Genomic DNA, 17,253 nt, shown 5'->3' with positions numbered 1-17,253 from the left:
ATAACACGCTGCTAACCCCTGCAGCTTGAACTCTTTCCTCCCCTAGACCTCTAAACACTTTGTAATACTCTAACTAGAAAGGAAAGTAGTAACTCATTCTCTGGCTAGAAAGGGAAATTTTGTCACCCGAACATGGAAGATGTACCATCAAATATTGATTATCTAGTTCGGCCTCTTTGATTTGAATGAATTTCTTCTCAAAAACAAAAAACGAAAAAACAAAAACAAAAAGTATGTAGAGTAGATAGCTCAGCGTAGCCCAATCTAAAGTACAGAATGGACCGAGTTTGGGCACTTTTAAGTGGCCCAGCCCTTAAACCCAACTAACTCCGAAGCTTTTCCCCCTAATTTTGATTGTGCACACGCACGCACGCTCGGTGTAACCAAGCCACACACAGCTCGTGGAGCGTGTAGCACACGCGCCCCCAAAATATTCCGCGCCAAATTCCTTTCCCGCCATCTCTCGATTCTCAAGAACCCTAATATATAACATGTATATATATTAACAGCAACGCTAACTTTTTAATTATTGCAGAGGCTCCAAAAGCCATTTCTCTAAAAGACAAACAGTAATGGAAGGGAATTTTGAGGAGCAGAGCAAGCTTCCTGAGCTCAAACTCGGTAAAATTTAAGACAATAAAGAAACCCTAGCTTTTTCCTCTATCATTTCTATTTTGGGTTTTGCTTCTTTTTTTTTTTTTTTTTTTTTTTTTTTTTTTTTTTTTTTTTTTTTGGCGATTGATTTTTGTATTGTGGTGTTGTGTTGGTAGATGCTAAGCAAGCTCAAGGGTTCCTCTCATTCTTCAAGAAGCTACCCAATGTAAGTGTCTCTATTAACCCCTAGTATTCTGTTTGGTTGCCGGGAAAATGAGGCCAAAAGAGAAGGAAATTAATTTTGGGGGTTTTATTTATTTAAATGAATAGGAAAGCTCAACTCAGATAAAGTGAAAATTTTACAGATTCTGGGGCTTTGGCTCTCTTTGGTTGCTTAGGCATTTAGAAAATGAAAAAAGAAAAGAAAAAAGAAATGGGTTATTTAAGATTACTGATTAGTGTTAGTTACTTCTAAACCTTTTTTTTTTTTTTTTGGGTAACCAAAAAGAGGGTAGGTGTAAATGTTGTTTAATAATCCTAAGGAACTGTACTTATTCTACCTGTTTTAATAATTCTATTGCAGGACCCAAGGGCTGTACGGTTCTTTGATCGCAGGGTCAGTTCAAATCTGAACTTCTTTTTGTCTTGTTTTCGCAATGTTTTCTGCCTTACTGTGCTTGTTACCTTTTAATGTTGTCATATTGGTTATGTCCTTTTGCCTCTCATAATTTGGATGGACCTAAATTGAAGATTCAAAATGTCTCAACTATGTTATAGCTGCAACTTGTTTGATGTCGTTAGTGTTTGTAAAGGTTACCAGTCTAGTTTTTTTTTTTTTTTTTTTTTTTTCCTATTTATTTTATATTGTTTTTTGTGGCTTGTTATTGTTTGTAGGGCTTGCCATAGATTGTAAAACAGTCACATCCGTGATTTTTTTAATGAATAAAGTAGTTTATTAGAACAAAGGAAGAGTTGGAATACACAGGCTGTGTACCAAATGGCCTCAAATAATTACACAGTGAAGTTCAAAAGATCTTTAAAAGCTACAAAGGATACAACTTGGATGTTGGCTAATGCAATTATTCAATCAAACAAGAACCTTAACAAAGACTGCTTAATAATGTGAGTAGGACATTAAACTTCATCAAATATCCCATTGTTCCTTTCTCACATGTAGTCCACAAAACACAGAGGAACAATCTTCCAAGCTTTTACACCCCTTTTACTTTGGATCCTTCCTTGCCAACAACTGCATTAAGCCACCGTTTCCAGCATAACCCAGAATACACCAAATAAAGAAAATACAATAGACCACAGGTCTGAAGGTGCAGGGAAATGCAGCAAAAGAGGTTCCACTGTTTACCTCATAGGTCTTGTAATCATAATGGATTGAGTACCATTATTCCTAGTAGGCTACAAACCATTGATGTCATGATAAAGTTAGTTCAATAACACCCTTTGGAAGTTTAAAATATACTATATATTAGTCCGTGGAAGCATTCTTGATGTATCTACTGGTAATTATGAATATCATTTTGTTTCCTTCCTCAAAGAGATGTACATCATTGCTTGACATATTTGGGTGTTTATGGCTTACTTTGCACTGTGTTGTCTATGAATATCCACATCCAGGGGGTGGGGGGCATGTCTAAATGTTGCTCTGCTGCATGATGTCTAGCTTCTCATTTGTAGTGAAATAGTATTTCAACCTTGTTCTCGGCAGTATTTTGAGGCTTATAAGTAGGCATTTTTTTGGATTACCTGGTCATATGTACCGAACATTTGGAAATTCTGCTCTCTCTCTCTTCTTATTGTTCTTACATTCTCATTTATTAGTGTTTGTAAATTCAATTCTGATTAAGTTCAACATAATTAGTACAGTGCCTGCTCCATATGGTCACTTTTTTTTTTTATTAGTAAATAATTTCATTAGAAAAATCAAAGAAGGGCTTTATGCATAAGGAAAGCGGAAAAAAAAAAAAAAAAAGCAGAAGAAATTATCTCTTTCCTGGTAATTATAATTCTTTGGTTGCTTTATTATGGGGATTACTCTTCTGTCTAGAATTTCTCTATAACTTCTCAAATTTTTATTGTTATATGCATTATTTGGTTGCCTATTTTATACATGTTTGTGTAAATCATTCAGGACTATTATACTGCTCATGGTGAAAATGCAACTTTTATTGCAAAGACCTACTATCACACTACTACTGCTTTACGACAATTGGGCAGCGGATCCGATTCCCTTTCAAGTGTAAGTGTTAGCAAAAACATGTTCGAAACAATAGCCCGTGATCTTCTCCTGGAGAGAACAGACCACACTCTTGAGCTCTATGAGGGCAGTGGTTCAAACTGGAGACTGGTGAAAAGTGGAACTCCTGGAAATCTTGGTAGTTTTGAAGATGTTTTGTTTGCCAACAATGAGATGCAGGATTCCCCTGTTGTTGTCGCACTATCACCCTACTTCCGTGAAAATGGGTGCACTATAGGGTTAAGTTACATTGATTTAACAAAGAGAGTACTTGGGTTGGCTGAATTTCTTGATGATAGCCACTTTACAAATACGGAGTCAACTTTGGTTGCTCTTGGTTGTAAGGAATGCCTTCTGCCTATTGAGAGTGGCAAATCCAAGGAAAGTAGGAACTTACATGATGCTTTGACTAGATGTGGAGTGATGTTAACTGAGAGGAAGAAAACTGAGTTCAAAACAAGGGACTTAGTTGAGGATCTTGGTAGGCTTGTCAAAGGCTCTAAAGAACCTGTTCGTGACTTAGTTTCTGCCTTTGAATTTGCACCTGGTGCTTTGGGGGCATTACTGTCTTATGCTGAATTACTAGCAGATGAGAGCAATTATGGAAATTATACTATCTGTAGGTACAATCTTGACAGTTACATGAGGCTAGATTCTACTGCAATGAGGGCACTGAATGTCATGGAAAGCAAAACAGATGCAAACAAAAATTTCAGTTTGTTTGGTCTCATGAATAGAACTTGTACTGCTGGAATGGGAAAACGATTATTGCACATGTGGCTAAAGCAGCCTTTACTGGATGTAAAGGAAATTAACTCCAGGCTGGATTTGGTACAAGCATTTGTGGAGGATACTGCTCTTCGCCAAGATCTGAGGCAGCACCTGAAAAGAATATCAGATATTGAGCGACTGATGCACAATCTTGAGAAGAAAAGAGTTGGTTTGCAGCATATTGTAAAACTTTACCAGGTAAATTCCAGTTTATCGTCATTATTTGGTAGGGTTTAGTAGTGTCCTGGTGTTGTTGGGTTGGTATAGCTAATTTTTCCAGCAGCAAGCAAAAACTATTCTTTTTCCCTCCTTTTGAACTGACAAGATATTGTTCACCAACAACCCATTAGTTGGTTGCTGACTAATAATGTCAACTGGCACTTTTTCTTTAATCTATTAATTTCTTTTGTTAAGAATGGTATATGGGATCTGTAGCAATGGAAATTCAGCCTATGTTGAAATTGTAGTGGTAATTGGTCTTCAGGGAAGTGATTTTGGTGATCTTGATGTGTTTTCCTTTGTTCAATGGGTTGCATATTATGAAGTGATTTGTTTTGCATATTATTGGCATTAAGCTTACCATGATGGCTTCTTGAAGTGGTATTAGATGCAGCTTACACGCTTTTCTTTAAAATCAGTCATGTTTATGTTTTCTTATTTGATAAGTCAGTTACATGTTTATGTTACAAGTAGATATCTTGCAGTTTAAAGTTCCTCTTTATAATTTGCCTCACATCTTCTGGATGCAGTCAAGTATAAGACTTCCCTACATTAAAAGTGCCCTGGAAAATTATGATGGACAATTTTCCTCACTGATCAAGGACAGGTATTTGGATCCGCTTGAGTTCTGGACTGATGATGATCACCTGAATAAGTTCATTGGTCTTGTAGAAACTTCTGTCGACCTTGATCAACTTGAGAATGGGGAATACATGATTTCTTCTAGTTATGATCCTGCACTGTCTGCACTGAAAGATGAACAAGAGTCATTGGAGCGCCAAATACATAATTTGCATAAACAAACTGCTAATGATCTTGATCTGCCCGTAGATAAGGCCTTAAAGTTAGATAAGGGCACGCAGTTTGGACATGTTTTTAGAATTACAAAGAAGGAGGAGCCAAAAATAAGGAAAAAGCTCACCACTCAATTTATTGTCCTTGAAACTCGAAAGGATGGAGTTAAGTTTACCAATACAAAGCTTAAAAAATTAGGTGACCAATATCAAAAGATACTTGAGGAGTATAAGAACTGTCAAAAAGAGCTGGTTAACCGAGTAGTTCAAACTGCAGCAACATTCTGTGAGGTAGTTAAACTTAGTTATTTCTTGTTTCTTATTCCCAACTCTTTTTTTCTAGATTGAAGAAGGTTTTGCTCTACAGGTGTTTGGGTCTTTAGCTGGGTTGCTTTCTGAGTTGGATGTCTTACTTAGTTTTGCTGATTTGGCTTCTAGTTGTCCCACTCCCTACACAAGACCAGACATCACTCCAGCGGTAATTAGACACTAGTTATTTGCTGCTTTTGGTTTCTCTGATTAGTAATGATTTTTTTTTTTATTCTCTTTTAGAAAAGTTCACTTACTGTAAAATTATTGTCAAATTGGCTATGATAGGATGAGGGAGATATTATATTAGAAGGGAGTAGACACCCTTGTGTGGAGGCTCAAGACTGGGTTAATTTTATCCCAAATGATTGTAAACTTGTGAGTATTTATAAGCTACTCTATAAAATTGTTTTTTCTCCACTCTTGAAAGTTGAAATGGAATGGTTTTTTTTTGGGGGGGGTTTCCTTGCAAATCAGGTCAGGGGGAAAAGTTGGTTCCAGATCATTACCGGGCCTAACATGGGTGGAAAATCCACATTTATTCGACAGGTTTGATTGATTATTCAATTACATGCTTCTTCACTATTAGTTGCTAGAGAGTAAATAACTGCCATGTGTTGCTCCTGTACGTGTAACTACAAGATACTATTTATGTATTTCATTCTTTTGATTTGTTGGAATGAACACCAATTTAGGAACTGGTCACCTTGTTGCATTTAATTTTGTGATTGGAACACAGTAAACTTCACTATCTATTCTAGTTACTGACACCTGTTGTACTTTCTCATTGTATGGGGGAATCCGGCGAACTCTGCAATTACTAGTTAAGATTTGTATGGGTTTGATTATATGTCTATATATAATGTGCTTGCAGGTCGGTGTGAATATTCTGATGGCACAAGTTGGTTCTTTTGTTCCATGTGACAAAGCTAGCATTTCTGTACGTGACTGCATTTTTGCTCGTGTGGGTGCTGGTGACTGCCAAGTGAGTTCAGCAACAATTTCTCATTTGACTCCTGAAGATTGACCTTAGTATATATTAAATTGATTCTACTAGGATCATATTTCATGCTATTTTTTACTACTGATCTGCTACGCAGTTCTTATTTCTTAAGAGTTTTATCTACCACTACATAATTTTTTCTGGTGTAGGTTTCACTAATGAAACACATAAAATGGAGTACTTTTTAAAGCTTTCTATCATTCTTTTGTTTCTATATTATTTTTCATCAGTCTAAGGGCTTTGTGCTGAATTCAGATAAATGAGGCAGCAGCACTGGTACTGATGCAGGACAATACCAAAACTTGATGAAACATGAAAATTGAGGAACAGAAAAATAAAAATAACCTAGGAATTAGCACATAGGGTTACTTAGAATCAGCACCAATTGGGTTAAAACTTAGAAAATGTAGGAATCAGCACCGTGCCATTAGAAAAAGTTCCAGGCGAAATTTTGTTTATCATAAACTTGTCTCTATAGGAGTACAATGGTGTGCTTATATAGACTATCAAAAGTAAACCCTAATTCTAATAGACTTGGAAAATTCCATTATCGAATTACAATAATACCCTTGAATCTTGGAAATTAAATACTACTCCCTCCGTCCCATATTAGGCCTGTTTAGAAAATCCAACTCTTTAAGAGAACATCATTTAATGGATTGTCTTTTCCACAAAAAGATACAAGTTTCCAAAACTAACCTTGTTGATTTAAATTTTAATGAAAGAGGGGGTATTGACTTTTTAAATAAAGTAAAGGCCTAAAGGGTGTGTTAGGAAATTACTTTTTTGACTTTTCAAAGAGGACTTTATTTTGGGATATCCCAAAATGAAATAGAAGACTAACAATTTGGGATGTAGGAGTAATAACCTAATTAACGTATAAGAATAAAAATAAAATGCAAAGGACTAATAGTAAAAAAAATACTTTTAAAAAAATTTAAAATAAGCTTGTCTTTGTGCTCCCCATATCAGCTACAACTTTGGAAACACTGAATAACTTTGCACACACAAACTAGTCAGCCAAGCCTCTGAGTCATGCATAGAAGGGCCTGGACAAACAAATTTTTACATTTCCTCTTTTACTCTTAAATTTTAACACTTAACACAATCTGCATAGAGTTTTAGATTAAATGTAACGAATTCTGCTGATTTTATAGAATAATGTATTTCAGATGTCTTTTATTGACTTTACAGTGCTGTTTATAACACTACCACCTAAAAGGACAAAAGAAAAAATAATTAAAGCATATAGAAAGTTCAAAAGGAGCTAAATTCATGATTTAGTTTTAACGTTCATACTCGTATAATTAGGTGCTGCTTTAATAGCAAAATCAGTTAAATAGGGACTTGATTCACTATTAAGTGACAACAACAGTGTGTCCAATCTAGGAATTATATATATAAAATTGTGTTGATCAAAAGATTTTTAAAAAAGCTGCTAACTGTTTGGGGTGGGGTCATCCATATGCAAGATTTTTCTATTTTATAATGAATTGAAGACATTAATTTTAAGCCTTTAATAGGGGACTAATACCAGTTAGTCCCCTCCTTGGTTGTTTATAAAAGTATCCACTACTTCGTTATTTTATAAAATGTTCAAAATACTGACAACATTAAAACAATTTCAAAATATGTTTATCAGAAATATTAATTTATTTTAACGTTGCATGAAATGAAAGCTTTCTTGGATTTAAATAAATGTGGTTTATGTGCCTATCCCAAACACACCCCACTAAATTTATGAAATGAGGCCATGTAAATTTGATTTATTTGACTCATAGGTTGATCCAAACTTATTTTAGGAGGATAGGCTGGTTTGGCCAATATGTTTGTATGTTTAGAGCAGTAACTCTGATGTTATCAGTTTATTGCATGATACATTTCTAAGCATATAGATATTAGGGGAGAAGTTTTTCAGGTTATATGATACAATTATTTTTTAGACATTTTACATTCCTACACTAATTCACCAGTAATGAGCATCTTGTGTTTTCCATGCTACACATCTGTTATACAATTTCTGAACTGATTTCTTTCATGGCAGAAGAAGATAATTTGTTATTTCCTTGTTGTCGAAGTTAAATTGTGTTCTTTTTCTTTTTAGTTACGTGGAGTTTCTACCTTTATGCAAGAAATGCTTGAAACGGCATCCATATTGAAGGGAGCTACAGATAAGTCACTGATAATTATTGATGAGTTGGGGCGCGGGACATCAACTTATGACGGATTTGGTTGGTATCATTATAGAACCTTTAGAATAGCTTCCCACTTGATCATCTCTCTATCTCTCTCTCTCTCTCTCTCTCATATTATAATTTATAGTTGTGAGAACATTCAAAATAAGATTGAATAGTCGGCTTATACTTCTCTTTTAGCTTCATGCATTATTTAAAAACTAGTAAGTTACGATGCACGGATAATGTTGTATATGTATTGTAGCATAATTATTATAGAACTTTATTTGTAACGAGTTCATCATAAAAAACGACAATTATAAATTTCACACATATATCCATTATAATTATTCAATTGAAGTAATGAGAAATAAAAATAAAAATAAAACTTTGGAGGAAATTTATAGAATAAATTAAAGTTGATATGGAAGGTGTCTTTCTCTTTCTCTTTAATTCTACAACAAAATACACATTCCAAACACACACAATCAAATCACATAAATTTCAAAACCCACAACATCTGACCTTAACATCAAAATCGTAATTGGCATTGTCAGTCAAATATAAAATGCCAGCCCCCCTTAGTTGTAGCCAATTCATATGGGTTAGAATTAGATGAAACAACAATGTTAGAGCTAGGTAGGTGTCGTTGAAAGATTGAAGGTAAATGACATCATTTTTTGTCTATGTGTATTTAACATAGGATGGCATGAAGGGCTATGGGTGGGTATATATAAAGGGGTAGAAGTGCAAGAGGTGAAAATTGTGAATTAAAATGCAAAGAGTTTTGTGTGTATATGTGAAGGATGAAAAGTCTTCATACATTGAACCAAAAATACAAAGAATATTTATTTTTTAATTTGAAAAGCCTTGAAACATTGAACGAAATGAAACAAAAAGTCAATATTTAATTTGTTCTTATCTCTAACGTGGCACTTGAAAATATTTCAATTCTCTTTGCATGGAATGCGCCACTTGGTAGAATCTCATGTTTTCTCACATGAATTCTCTACTTTTATGTATATATATTGTTTTGATTGCTGCATATTGACTGCAAATTATCTTCACTTATCCAAAAGCAGAAAAATATAGACTGCAAAATCAAAAAAAGCAGATATCATAAATTGATGGCACTATACATAATTTTTTTCTATGGTCAAGCCACTTTTGGCACAATACATGTACATGTAGCCAACCTGATGTAGGTGGCATAAGTCTCAGTTGATTTGGGCCAAGTGTTCATTGTTGGTGATAAGCAAATTGAACCCAAACTACCAGCCTAGCTCTGTAGATACCCTGCAAATTTTACAATGGCCCAAGCACTGGCACTCAAGCATGATTTTACAAAAATCAATTTAACCAAGCTTTACCTGCCTTGGGCTAGGGCGAGAGAGTAAATTTCTTAGTTTTATTAGAGTTGAGTACCTTGGATTGATGTTTTCTAGATTTTATTAAATCATGGCCAAAGCCATGGTTGCACCAACCTCACCCTAGTAAACATCATATAATGTCTGACCGACTAATTCATGTGTATTATTGAAACACTGAATATCACATCATTGAACATGTGGTACAATGGTAGTCATACAAACTGAGATGCATGAACAGGCCAAACTAACCATGGATTACTGAGATGCATGAACATGTGGTACAGTGGTAGTCATGCACATTTTGAAGCACTCATGGATTACTGCTTTACATGAGCTTTGGGAGATGTTATTCCTGAGAACTATGAATCAGACCTTTTAAAATTTAATATTTGATGTGTGGGTTGAATATTAATTTTAAGTCACATAGAACTTTCTTGCATGTTGGTCTGTGTTATCTGTTCATATTAGTTGAAGTTATGTTCAATAATAACAATATTACTTCAATTCCGAGTTCTTAGTTCCTTTGATAATATGGATCTTAGTAATGGAATGATTAATTTATAATTTATTGATTGATTGTATAATTAACCATAAATTGCTTTTATTTTAATCATGCTTCATTTATGGGCTCAATTAATGTCTTATCAAGTCATCTTTTGGTGTTCAGGTCTAGCTTGGGCCATCTGTGAGCACCTTGTTGAGGTGATCAAAGCACCTACATTGTTTGCAACCCACTTTCATGAACTGACTGCATTAGCTCGTGAAACTCCTAATCATGAGCCCCATGAGAAGCAAACTGTTGGTGTGGCAAACTATCATGTTAGCGCACACATTGACTCAGCAAGTCGCAAGTTGACTATGCTGTATAAGGTAGATGCATGCTCCAAAAATATTTGGTTATTTACAGTACTATTTTCCAGTGTCATCACGAATCCAACCATAGTTGGTCAGCTTACTTCTCTTTAACCTTTAATGTGCTAATTTTTTTGGATTGATAAGTAGCAAGTAGGTGGCTTCCAAAAACCAAGAAAATAAGGAAGTCAGGGAAAGAGAGTTTCTAATTTAATGAAGAATTGTGTGCTGAAAGCGATGCAGGACAACCTAGGCTTCCCACCTAGATTAATCCCACTGTAAACCTTAGGCTTCACCACCTAAGGTTGTTTGGATTCAACACCAAACGCAATGCAAACCTTGCATGAATAATCACTGAATAATATTAATAATCGTATAATAGTTTGATTACAAAATAAATCATCTAGAGCTTCTAGGAATCTCAAGAAAAAGATAAACATCCTAAAACAAATCCTAATCGAACTCAAATACTAATCCAAACTAATCCAAATACTAAACAAATCCTTATCTAAGGATATGAAATTCCATCCCCATCATAACTCAAACTAAATAAATAAAAACCTTAAAATCTAAAATTATTCAATGAAAATCCAAAATAAAATATTTAAATAGTTTCTGGTTATGCTCCTGCTTCAGAAAGGAACTGTTAATGACTGGGTTTCTAATGAATGTATCATACAACTATCATTGCCAATACTTGTATATTGATTAATCCAGGTTCCTGTATTTTGTTTCTAAAAGTCAACTGATCAGTGCCCTTGCAAAACTTTCTACAGAGTTTAGTTTTATGCTTCTATTATGCAGTTCAACTGGACAAATTCATTAAAAAGAAAGATCAAAAATAGTTCTTTTGCCTTTTTCTGTATTGCAATTTAAGCTATGACCAAATTTCTAGTTAGTGATGGTAGCTATGAGTTACCCCTATGAATTTTACAATCACCTTAAAAAGAATATAAAATTTGCCACCTGTCTTTTATTTCATAAGACTGTTAAGTGTGGAGTGATCTGGTGGGTTAGCATTGAATTGGCGAGGAGGACAAAATATGCGGAACAATGATTGTCAAAGATATTCTTAAATTCACTTCAGATATTTTCTGTTGAAAAGTCAATATTCTTTATATCTCGCTTCAAGCTATTTTTGCTTAATCTTTTCCCACTATTTTCTGGCATTTCCAATCTCAATTTTTTAATGTGCTTTGCATATTTACACTTTACATCATAAGGTCTAAAATATCAGTATAAAGTAGTTGTTTGGTTTCATGGAGAAGACTGTCCACAGATTTTGCAGAAATGTGTAAAGAAATTGTTACATTTTTAAAGAAGATTGAAGACTTATAATTCCATTGTTTTCCTAATTACTCTAAGATGTTTGCTTCTGTCCAACTTGCTTAGAACGTTAGAGTTTGTATATTTTTGAGAAAAATTGTATGCACTTCTGACTTCATATTTGATCATACACTCCAGGTCGAGCCAGGGGCTTGTGATCAAAGTTTTGGTATTCATGTAGCAGAATTTGCAAACTTTCCTGAAAGCGTGGTTACCCTTGCTAGAGAAAAGGCTGCTGAATTGGAAGATTTCTCACCTACTGCAACCATTACGAATGATGCCCAAAAAGAGGTGCAATCTGTTTTAATCTTTCAGTGTTTGGCAAGGCAATAATCTTTCAAATTGGGTTGTTTTCAACCCTGGTTCTTGATCATGAAATGATGAACTATAAATGCATTACAATTATGAGTATAATCCAGGCCATGCTACATTAGATGATTTATTGATTATATGCTCTAAAGTTGCAATTATAGAAGTTTTACATGCCATTCTATTTTCTGAATCCAAGTTCTATACCACTTAGGTGGTGCACTTATCACGATACACTTACTGCACAAAGAATATAAAGACTTAGTGTCCTGCTAACACATGAGACTGTGTCCTATTAAACCAGTCTTGGAGAGATATTTTGTCAAGTTTGGTTGCTTTTGATAATGCACATTGGAGGGACAATTATGATACGAAAACTAGTCACCATTTCAGTTATGTTAAAAAATAATGGTGTTTTAGGAACTCTAGGATATATATAAATGCAATGGCAGCTGTTATTAAATTAATCAACTTTTTTATAAGAAATTTTGGTTTGGTAAACTAAGATTATAAATGTGATATTCCTATTACATTTTCAATGTAATAGATGTAGCCTCAAAAGAAAATTTCTTGTTCTGTTAGATATATAGGTTGCTTGTCAAAATTGATTAGTAGTAATAAAAAGAATGATTCAGGAGCGTATAGGCATTGTAAGTTGAGTTGTGGGGAAAATATGAACACCATGTAAAGCATGGTTTTCTGAATTTGGAAGCCAGCTCAAACGAATAACACATAAAAATTGCTCAAAAAAGAACAGTAACATGTGGTGCTACACAATCTGACAAGCTACATGTTTCTATCTTCTTTTGCTCTTTTGATACTACGGGTCCGTTTGGATACAGCTGAAAACTGAAAACTGAAACTGAAAACTGAAAAACACTGTAGCAAAATAATTTTTAAATGTGTAAATAGTACCGTGGGACCCATTTTTAATATTTTTTTATGAATAAAGTGATTGTGGGTCCCATGAACAGTATACAAACAGTGTATGAACAGTAAAATTTGTCTCTACACAGTAAAATTTGTCTCCTGCACAGTGTATGAACAGTGCTTTTACTGTTCATTCGCTGAAAAAAAAAAAAAAAAAAAAAACTCTTAAACGCACTCTACATTGTTAGCTGAGACCAAAAAAGATTCAATTTAGTTAGCATAGCCATTTATGATGTCTGTTATATCTATAAAAATAATAATAATAATAACTAAAAAAAAAAAAAACAGCTAACAATATCCAGAACATGTACCAAAAAAAGCAAATGATGCCATGTTATTGTAAAGCATATTACTAGGTTGGAACTCTCTCTTCCACTTCCCTCTCTGATTATGTTATTATGATCCACAGGTAGGATCCAAGCGAAAGAGAGAGTGTGATCAGGATGACATGTCTAGAGGTGCTGCCCGGGCTCACCAGTTTCTGAAGGAGTTTTCTGATTTGCCGTTAGATAAAATGGATTTGAAACAGGCTCTGCAGCAAGTAAACAACTTGAAGGATGAGTTACAGAAGGATGCAGTAAACTGTAGCTGGCTCCAGCAATTCTTCTAGACGGCCTTAGAGTGGAGGTAGCTTGTGTTTTGGAATGTGTATAGCTCGTTGCTGTAAATAAGATGCCTTCCATTTAATTTTTGGTTACCCCCCCCCCCCCCACTCCTCTTGCAGCAGGGAAATCTGAAGTGAAAATGCAGGCACTCAGGAAATGGTGTTACTGAGCCTGGCTGTGTTTTCTTTCCTCTCTCTTTTTTTTTTTTTTTATTTAATTATTTGGGTTTTTCCCCCCTTCCATTTTGCTCTGGGGGTTGGTGCTTGAAACTTTTGAAGCCACGGATGTAGTTTTGCCAAGTCTACAAGAAAACAATCAGATATGTATATCTGCCTTGCTTCTTATGCCCCTGGTTTGCTTTGCTTTGTTACTTTTTATGCAGTAGGCAAAATTGAGCATTCTATAGAGGGAAAATTTTAAGTACAATTCGATAGATCCTTTTGTGTTTATGGCTTCTTTTTAACATTAGCTCGTAATAAAGCTTAAGCTTTGCTTTCAAAACTAGGTTGGAATCTTCTTGCTATTCTAGACAGAGTGGATCAAGGTCATGAAATCTAAATATTTTAGATGCAGGGACTCTTTTAGAGTATTGTGAGTGTCCCAAAATTTTCACGAAGAGGGTGTCTCAAAATAAGGGAGTCGTCACTTGGTTTTAGTTTTGTGGTTTAAGTATCAAATTTAACTTCATTTTATTGTCTTAGCCAAGCTTCTTGGTTTTGGGTTATGATGCAAGAGTGGGAAGGTGTTAAACATTTAGATTGGCTTTTTGAAAAAGCATTCAATGCTCTATAAGCAATTCTCTCCTCACATGAATGGAAATTAACAAGACCTACTATTGAGTTAGAGGGAGCATTGCTACTTGAATAGTTTGCAATTTTTGCTTTTCCAAGCTCATTTGAAGGTTTAATTGCACATTTAGTACCCATTTGGATATTGAGTTTGCGTTTCATATCCAGCGTTTCATGCTCTTTTTCTTTTTTTCTTTTTTTTTTTTCTTGAAAAGAGCAGATTATGCTTTTTCAGTGGGTTCCGTGCATTGTTATGGGATCCGTAAATATTTTATTCAGTAATTTTTTCATTAAAAATGAGTTTTATGGTACTATTTACTTATTTAAAAATTATTTTACTACATTATTTTCAGTTTTTAGCGATATTAAACAGACACTTAGTTCTTTTAACTTTTGCCCCAATGTATCAAAATAGTTCCTCTTCTTTAAATGGATTAATTTTAATATTTATTATTGAGTAAAGGAGGTCCCTGTCAAAAGCGCTATTTTAGATATTGAATTGTCTGGTAGATGTAAATTGAGGTACGAAAGCAGAATCCAATAGCGATGAAACATTTTGCTCGGTAGATATGGATATCTATGTCAAAGAAAAAGCAAACAGGATAATGGTACATTATTGATTATAATACTAGATTATTATTTTTAAATTTTTTTAAAGTTCTCAAACAAAATAATACTAGATTTACTTTATTTTATATTTCTGGGTTTTATTCCAAGAGTACTTTTCTGTAACACGTGTTTCAACTGCATGAACTGCCAGCTTGACTAGAAAAGGTCCAACTGTCCATCTCTTGGATGTTTTAAGGTTCAAACCATTTGACATGCTTCTCTTTTGTCTCATACTCTGTCCATCTATATTCCACCGACACTCCTAAAGTTAGCATATATTTTATTACAAGATGCTTATAAAATTTTAAATTATTTTTGGTGATGGATGATAATTAAGGGTGTTCATCAAACTGCAAGAACTACACTAAAATTGCACACTAAAATGGTATAATTGTATCGCATATAACAATGCATCGCACCGCATGGTGCAGTGTAGTTTGTGATTTTATAATAAGAAAACCACACAAATCGTACCGCACCGCACTCTTTTTATATATTAATATATTTATTTTTTTAATATTAAATATATTATTAATAGTTTAGTAACCCTAGTTTTCCAAAAAAAAAATGTTTAATAATCCTAGCAAGTGTTGATTAAGAAAACCAACCAAAAATAAAGAAAAACTAGCTCAATAATTTAAAACTTGGCCCAAGATAAAAGGAAAAATCAGTTTTGGGCTGGGCAGGAAAAACCCAAAATTTGAAAAATATACTGGTTTCAAACCGATCAAATTGTATCTTGTACACTGCACCGCATATGCAACCGCAAAAATGAGGTGTAGTTCGGTTATAGTTTTGGCTAAACTTTTAACTGTACCGTACCACACTGTACCACATATGTGACCACAAAAATGAGGTGCGGTACAATTATGGTTTTGACTAAATCACACCGCAAAATACAGTGCTAAAAATAGTCAAAAACCGTACCGCACTACACCGCAAACACCTCTAATGACAATAATACGTTAATTTAGAAACTTTATGTAATACATTAGGGAAAAATTATATTTTACCATCACAAGCTATACCCTAGATTATACTTTAAACCCTAAATTTTTCGAATCAACATTTTACACTATAAAATATAATAATTGTTACACTTTGCACAAGACTAAGTTTGCCGTTACTTTGCACCCCTGTATACAATGCTTATCATCAGACAGCCTGTTATTCTAATCCCACAAGGGGGCCACCCATTGCGAGTCAGTGAATTATAACAAAAGGAAGAATGAGAAAAGACAAGTTATACGTGGGGCAACATCATTGGACATTGCTGAACAACTTCATTTTAAGGACTGTTACCGAACTTTCCTTATCCAAGAAGTGGTTGTCTTGTGAGTGGAATTATCCTCGTTAGAGCATCCACAGTAATGGAGCTAAAAATTTAGTAATTTAGCTCTATCAAAAGTTACTTTATCTATTTTACCTACACACATGCTGCAGCAGTAAATCTATTTTAGTTTTCAACACAATAAAATAATATAAACATCACAATAAAATAATATAACCACTACAATAAAATAATATATCCCAATAAAAAAAAAAATATTCACAGTAACAAAATCAACCACCACCAACACCGCCACAACCACCACCAACACCACCACCACCACCACCACCACCACCAGTCCACAGCAGGAAAAAAAAAAAAAAAAAAAAAAAAACCCAAATCTCCAATTTTTTTTTCCTCAACCCAGACCAAACAAAATCAACAATCACAAACAAAATCAACAATCATCAATCACAAACAAGCACAATGTCGGCGAGTTGGGTCGGTAGAAGGGGTGGGTCGGTGAGCTGGGTCGGCAGAGAGAAGAGTGACAGTGAAGCAATCGGTAGCTTGGGACGGTGAGGCAATCGGCGATCGGTGGCTTGGGACGGTGAGGCGATTGGCGGCTTGGGACGGTGAGGCGATCGGCGGCTTAGGACGATGAGGCGATCGGCGATTGGTGGCTTGGGACGGTGAGGCGATCGGCGGCTTGGGACAGTGAGGCGATCGGCGATCGGTGGCTTGGGACGGTGAGAGGAGAGTAACTATGAGAAGATGAGAGCTTGAGAGATTGAGAGAGTTTTGGGAGAGGATGAGAGTTCAGTGACTGAGAGAGAGAGAGAAAAGCACGGAGTGAGAGAGAATTAAGTAATTTTTTAACAGATGGGAAAGAATAAAATAATATTTTTTTTTTTTGCTTTGATGAACAGTGCACATCTATTTATAGATGTGCACTGTAGCAGTGGAGCTAAAATTTTTAGATTTAGCTCCACTGCTACAGCAACTTTTTTGTGTTTGTGGAGCTAAATTTTAGCATTATACCTATATAGAATCACTGCTGTGAGTACTCTTACTTACTA

At 34.7% G+C, this 17,253-nt stretch overlaps 1 protein-coding gene across 3 annotated transcripts; it reads left to right on the top strand.

Moving 5' to 3' along the window:
• The first annotated feature begins 371 nt into the window (after positions 1 to 371).
• Positions 372 to 13,954, top strand: LOC115963458 (DNA mismatch repair protein MSH2). Of its 3 annotated transcripts, XM_031082457.1 has the most exons (14): positions 375 to 621; positions 771 to 820; positions 1,178 to 1,210; positions 2,741 to 3,814; positions 4,366 to 4,920; positions 4,997 to 5,107; positions 5,227 to 5,316; positions 5,416 to 5,487; positions 5,813 to 5,923; positions 8,046 to 8,172; positions 10,153 to 10,355; positions 11,802 to 11,954; positions 13,312 to 13,529; positions 13,627 to 13,954. In XM_031082457.1, the coding sequence occupies exons 1-13, from the start codon at positions 573 to 575 to the stop codon at positions 13,510 to 13,512; spliced, it is 2,829 nt and encodes a 942-aa protein (XP_030938317.1). In that variant the 5' UTR covers positions 375 to 572; the 3' UTR covers positions 13,513 to 13,529; positions 13,627 to 13,954. The 3 variants fall into 3 exon arrangements, with proteins under 3 accessions (XP_030938319.1, XP_030938317.1, XP_030938318.1); XM_031082458.1 differs by lacking the exons at positions 5,416 to 5,487; positions 13,627 to 13,954 and having other exon boundaries at positions 13,312 to 13,617; XM_031082459.1 differs by lacking the exons at positions 11,802 to 11,954; positions 13,312 to 13,529; positions 13,627 to 13,954 and having other exon boundaries at positions 372 to 621; positions 8,046 to 8,176; positions 10,153 to 10,272.
• Positions 13,955 to 17,253: the final 3,299 nt, after the last annotated feature.

Source organism: Quercus lobata, chromosome 10, assembly GCF_001633185.2.
Source record: "Quercus lobata isolate SW786 chromosome 10, ValleyOak3.0 Primary Assembly, whole genome shotgun sequence".
NCBI lineage: Eukaryota > Viridiplantae > Streptophyta > Magnoliopsida > Fagales > Fagaceae > Quercus > Quercus lobata.
The sequence above is the reverse complement of the archived record's forward strand: the minus strand, read 5'-3'. Positions and strand labels throughout refer to the sequence as shown.

What these genes read in the sequence shown, in the direction of transcription:
- LOC115963458 (XM_031082457.1), top strand. Translation starts at nt 573, where the DNA reads ATGGAAGGGAATTTTGAGGAGCAGAGCAAGCTTCCTGAGCTCAAACTC. An exon ending in TACGGTTCTTTGATCGCAGG is followed by an intron (nt 1,211 to 2,740) that starts GTCAGTTCAAAT and finishes TAAATCATTCAG; the next exon opens with GACTATTATACTGCTCATGG. An exon ending in AGTTGACTATGCTGTATAAG is followed by an intron (nt 10,356 to 11,801) that starts GTAGATGCATGC and finishes CATACACTCCAG; the next exon opens with GTCGAGCCAGGGGCTTGTGA.